The sequence below is a fragment of the Cebus imitator genome, unplaced genomic scaffold (genome assembly GCF_001604975.1).
Source record: "Cebus imitator isolate Cc_AM_T3 unplaced genomic scaffold, Cebus_imitator-1.0 Scaffold33, whole genome shotgun sequence".
NCBI lineage: Eukaryota > Metazoa > Chordata > Mammalia > Primates > Cebidae > Cebus > Cebus imitator.
In genome coordinates, this window is record NW_016107348.1 from 343,771 (window position 1) to 349,362 (window position 5,592).

A 5,592-nucleotide genomic window follows, 5' to 3' on the forward strand; every position below is an offset into this window, starting at 1 on the left:
TGTTGACCAGGATGGTCTCGATCTCTTGACCTCGTGATCCACCCGCCTCGGCCTCCCAAAGTGCTGGGATTACAGGCGTGAGCCACCGCGCCCGGCCAACACTCACACTTTCTAAAGTCTATCAATTCATGTCTTGAATCACAGGAACAACAACAACAATAAATTTTCCAAACTCTTAGGGACTTTGGATTTTAAAAAAGTTTCAAATAATTTTTTTGAAACCCAGAACCATAGAGCCTCCAGTGCTCAACTGCAGACTAGAAAATCTGTAGGTACCTCAGACTCCAACACGTGAGGGTTACTGCCCGAGGCCTTGGAAGCCCAACCCCTGGCTCCATGTGCCCTGGATACGGGACATGGAGTACAAGGAGACTGACTATTCCCCATCCTTTTGTTTGTTTTGTTTTTGAGACGGAGTCTTGCTCTGTCACTCAGGCTGGAGTGCAATGGCATGATCTCGGCTCATTGCAACCTCTGCCTCCTGGGCTCAAGCAATTCTCCTGCCTCAGCCTTTCTAGTAGCTGGGATTACAGGTGCCTGCCACCCATCTGGCTAATTTTTTGTATTTTTAGTAGAGAGAGAGTTTCACCACATTGGCCAGGTTGGTCTCGAACTCCTGACTTCAGGCAGTCCACCCACCTCGGCCTCCCAAAGTCCTGGGATTGCAGGCAGGAGCCATCATGCCTGGCCTATTCCCCAGCTTTAAAAAATAATATTGTTTTCCCTGTTGGATTCTGGACTGACTTGGGACCAGTTACCCCTTTCTTCTTGCCCATTTCTCCAATTTGGAATGAGAATGCCTATTCTATGCCTGTCACACCATTGCATTTTGAAAAAAAACTTAGTTTTTTAATTTCATAGGCTCACAGTGGGAGAGGAATTTACCTCAGGACAAATCTCGCCTTGAGTCTCATTCATATGTGGTTTAGATGAGACTCTGGACTTTGGATTTTTGAGTTGAGCTGAAAAAAGACAATGGGGACTATTGGGATGAAATGAATGTGTTTTGCATTGTGAGAAAAACATGAATTTGGGGGGCCAGGGGCAGAATGCTATGATTTGAATGTGTCCCCTAGAGTTTTTGTGTTGGAAACTTTTTTTATTTTGAGATGGAGTTTCACTCTTGTTGCCCAGGCTGGAGTGCAATGGCGCAAGCTTGGCTCACTGCAACCTCTGCCTCTCAGATTCAAGTGATTCTCCTGCTTCAGCCTCCTGAGTAGCTGGGGCATGTGCCACCACGCCTGGCTAATTTTGTATTTTTCAGTAGTAGAGACGGGGTTTCTCCGTATTGGTCAGGCTGGTCTTGAACTCCCGACCTGAGGTGATCCACCAGCCTTGGCCTCCCGAAGTGCTGCGATTACAGGCGTTAAGCCGCCTTGCCGGCCTATGTGTTGGAAATTTAATCCCCAATGCTACTGTGTTGAGAGATAGGGTCTAATAGGAGGTGATTAATGTCATTATTGTGAGAGTGGGTTTGTTATAAAAGCAAGTTTGGCCCCTCTTGGTCTCTCACTCTCACTCCTTCTACATTCTGCCATGGAACAAAGCAGCAGGGAGGCCCTCAAAACATGCTGGCTGCTTGGTGTTGGACTTCCCAGACTCTAGAACTCTGAGCCAATAAATTTCTGTTTATTATAATTACCCAGTCTGTGGTATTCTGTTATAGCAGTACAAAATGGATGAAGACAATGTATGATTTGTTTACTTGTGGCCTGAATGTTTGTGTACTGGTGATTGAAACCTAATCCCCAGTGCAATAGTATTAAGAGGGGGTGCTTTTAGGGGTTGATTAGGTCGTGAAGACTAGCTCTTATTAATGTGTTTAACACTCTTATAAAAGGGTCTGAGTAAGCTGCTGGACTCTTCTGTGATGTGAGGACACAGCAAGAACATACCAGAGTCAGCCCTCATCAGACACTAAATCTGCCGGCCCCATGATCTTGGACTTCCTAGTCTCCAGAGCTATGAGCAATAAAACCTGTTGTTTATTTGTTTGTTTGATTTTATTTTTTTGAGACGGAGTTTCACTCTGTTGCCCAGGACAGAGTGCAGTGGTGCGATCTTGGCTCACTGCTACCTCTGCCTCCCAGGTTCAAGCAATTCTCCTGCCTCTGCCTTCCAAATAGCTGGGACTACAAGGCGCCTGCCTACACCTGACTAAATTTTGTATTTTTAGTAGAAACGGGGTTGGCCAGTCTCAAATCCCTGACCTCAAGTGATTCACCCACCTCAGCCTCCCAAAGTGCTAGGGTTATAGGCATGAGTCCTGTGCACAGCCCTATAGCTTATAAATTATCCAGTCTAAGGTATCTTTTCATAGCAGCTCAAACAGACTAAGATAATAATAAAAGTTTTTGGTGAGTTTTCAGATTTTTTTAACAACATGCAGAAATACTTGAGGCTTTTGACAGAAATGGAAGAAGATAGCCTATTTAGACATGTGCTTATAAGATGACTATCATTGAAGCCTGCCACAGAAAAGTTGTTAAAATGTTGAGCTGCCGTAACATCATATTTTCAAAGTATAGGATGAGAAGAATGTTCATTCCTAATTTGCAAATCATACTGAAAATGAGAATAGAGAAATGGATTACAGTAAAACAAAAAAATTAATGTGCCATTTCTTCAAAACTATGTGATGATCTTTAAAGAGGCCATAAGTAGCCTTAACGGGGAGAGGGGAATGAACGGAACACCCCGAGTTGCCCACTGTTACATGTAGGTTGCAACAAAAAACCACAGTGGAAAAAAATGACTCATTTTTTTTGGAAATAGGGCTGCTTCAGAACTTAAAAAAAAGAAAAAGAAAAAAGTGTCACCGGAAAAAGACAGCCAAATTAAACAAGACTTTCCGTTTCAGTACAAAAACTGTAACAGGCTGTGTGCAGTAGCGCACGCCTGTAATTCTGGCACTTTGAGAGGCTGAGGTGGGCAGATCACTTGAGCCCAGGAGTTCAAGACTAGCCTGGGCAACATGTTGAAATCCTGTCTCCACAAAAAAGACAAAAAATTAGCCCAAGTGTGGTGGTGTGTGCCCATAGTCCCAGCTACCTGGGAGGCTGAGGCAAGAGGATCATCTGAGCCCAGGAGGTTGAGGCTGCAGTGAGCTGTGATTGGGCCACTGCACTCCAGCCTGGGAGACAGAGTAAGAACTTGTCTCATAAAATAAAATAAAACTGTAACTTATTTGCAATTCAACTTCAATTTCATGAGTTCAAATTACCTCTGTGCTTTAAAATCATTTCCGCTGAGAAAGAGAGGAATAACTTATGATGACATCCAGTGTGGTTCAGTGTATAGTCTGTTTCTCTTTTCCTTGAACCTGGTCTGGTCCTGTGGTTTGCTTTGACCAATAAATATGGCAGAATTGACTGATTTTGGAGGCTACGGCATAAAACACCTTTTTCATCTTCTATCTTCAACACCTGTAAGACTCCCACTTGAAATATAGCTGAAAACTGTCAAAATAAGAATCACCTGTAAAATTTAGGCAGTGAATATTGACCATCAGTTTCACAATTATTTCCTCAGTTAATACAATTGGAATACTAATCTAAGTTAATATATAGGAATCTCTTATATAGGAATATATTATAGAAATGGAAGAAAGTGTTGAAGAAATAAGTAATCCTAAGACATTAGGCAGGTTAGGCAGCAGGAAAAGAGGGCCTATGGAATGCTAATAATAAACTTTAGTTTCTTGATACAATCACCATTTAAAAATTAGAAGCATTAAAATAATTTCTGAACCCATAATTGGTATAAATTTTTCTTTTATCTCTTTTTTTTTGGGCAGGGGGTGGACAGAGTCTCACTGTGTTTCCGTGGTGGAGTGCAGTGGCACAATCTCACCTCACTGCAACCTGTTCCTCCCGGGTTCAAGCGATTCTCCTGCCTCCCGAGGAGCTGGGATTACAGGCATATGCCACCACGCCCAGCTAATTTTTGTATTTTTAGTAGAGATGGGTTTTTTTCCAAGTGATCCACTTGCCTCAGCCTCCCAAAGTGCTGGGATTACAGAGGTGAGCCACCATGCCTAGCCCCCAAATTGTCTTTACAGCTCTTCTCCCCACTCATCACATTTAAAAGTTCTTCTGTAACCTTAAGGTACTTCTACTGTGCCTGGAAAATAAACGTAGCCTCGTTAGGTCTGTAGCTATACTTTAATATTTATTCTAGTTAGACTAATTGGATCAGTGATTTATGATTTATGACTGGATCTGTGGAGAAAACAATTTGGAAAGCATTCCTGGAAAGTCTACACATCACAATTAGCCTCTAGATGTCCTCCTTGGATAGAGGAAACCTGTAGCTAGTGGCTAACAAGGACTTTTTCAGAGCAGTCACTATTGAGCAGATGCATGTTTCCCTAGTCGACATCGATCAAAGAGTTTAATAAATGTTTCAGAATTCCAAACTGAATACAAATAAACTCAATTTATATGGTTCTCCAAACATTTGGCACACCTGAACAAGGTTGTAAGCTGGAAGAGTATGAGGATAAAAAATGAAGTTGACAGTTCTGTAACCCCAGCCCTTTGGGAGGCCAAGGCAGGCAGATCACTTGAGGTCAGAAGTTCGAGACCAGAGAGTTCAACAGCGAGTTTCCAAGATGCCGCCCAAAGGAAAAAGTGGTTCTGGAAAATCAGGGAAAGGGGGAACAGCCTCTGGAAGTGACAGTGCTGACAAGAAGGCTCAAGGTCCCAAAGGTGGTGGCAATGCAGTAAAGGTCAGACACATTCTGTGTGAAAAACATGGCAAAATCATGGAAGCCATGGAAAAGTTAAAGTATGGGATGAGATTCAATGAAGTGACCGCACAATATAGTGAGGATAAAGCCAGGCAAGGGGGGGACTTGGGTCGGATGATCAGAGGGTCCGTGGTGGGACTATTTCAAGAAGCAGCACTTGGCCGGGCGCAGTGGCTCACGCCTGTAATCCCAGCAGTTTGGGAGGCTGAGGCGGGCGGATCACAGGGTTAAGAGATTGAGACCATCCTGGCCAACATGATGAAACCCCATCTCTACTAAAATACAAATATTAGCTTGGCGTGGTGGTGCGAGCCTGTAGTCCCAGCTACTTGGGAAGCTGAGGCTGGAGAATTGCTTGAAGCCAGGAGGCAGATTGCAGTGAGCCAAGATCATGCCACTGCACTCTAGCCTCGCACCTAGCAACAGAGCGAGACTCTGTCTCAAAAAAAAAAAAAAAAAAAAAAAAGAAGCAGCATTTGCCTTGCCTGTAAGTGGGATGGATAAGCCTGTGTTTACAGATCTACCAGTTAAGACAAAATTTGGATATCATATTATTATGATTGAAGGAAGAAAATAAAATCATGTGAAAGACTGAAAAAAAAAAAAAAGAGAAGTTCGAGAGCAGCCTGGCCAACGTGGTGAAACCCCATCTCTACTAAAAATACAAAAATTAGTTGGGTGAGGTGGCATGTGCCTGTAATCCCAGCTACTTGGGAGGCTGAGGCACGAGAATCACTTGAGCCTGGGAGACGGAGGTTGCAATGAGCTGAGATCACACCACTGTGCTTCAGCCTGGGTGACAGAGTGAACCTGCGTCTCAAAAAAAAGAAAAAGAATGAACG

The 5,592-nt window shown here is 43.5% G+C and overlaps 1 protein-coding gene across 1 annotated transcript; it reads left to right on the forward strand.

Moving 5' to 3' along the window:
* The first annotated feature begins 4,594 nt into the window (after positions 1 to 4,594).
* On the forward strand, positions 4,595 to 5,327 carry LOC108301287 (peptidyl-prolyl cis-trans isomerase NIMA-interacting 4-like). Its single transcript, XM_017524414.2, has 2 exons — positions 4,595 to 4,910; positions 5,224 to 5,327. Exons 1-2 carry the CDS (start codon positions 4,613 to 4,615, stop codon positions 5,325 to 5,327), a joined length of 402 nt encoding a protein of 133 aa, XP_017379903.1. The 5' UTR covers positions 4,595 to 4,612.
* Positions 5,328 to 5,592: the final 265 nt, after the last annotated feature.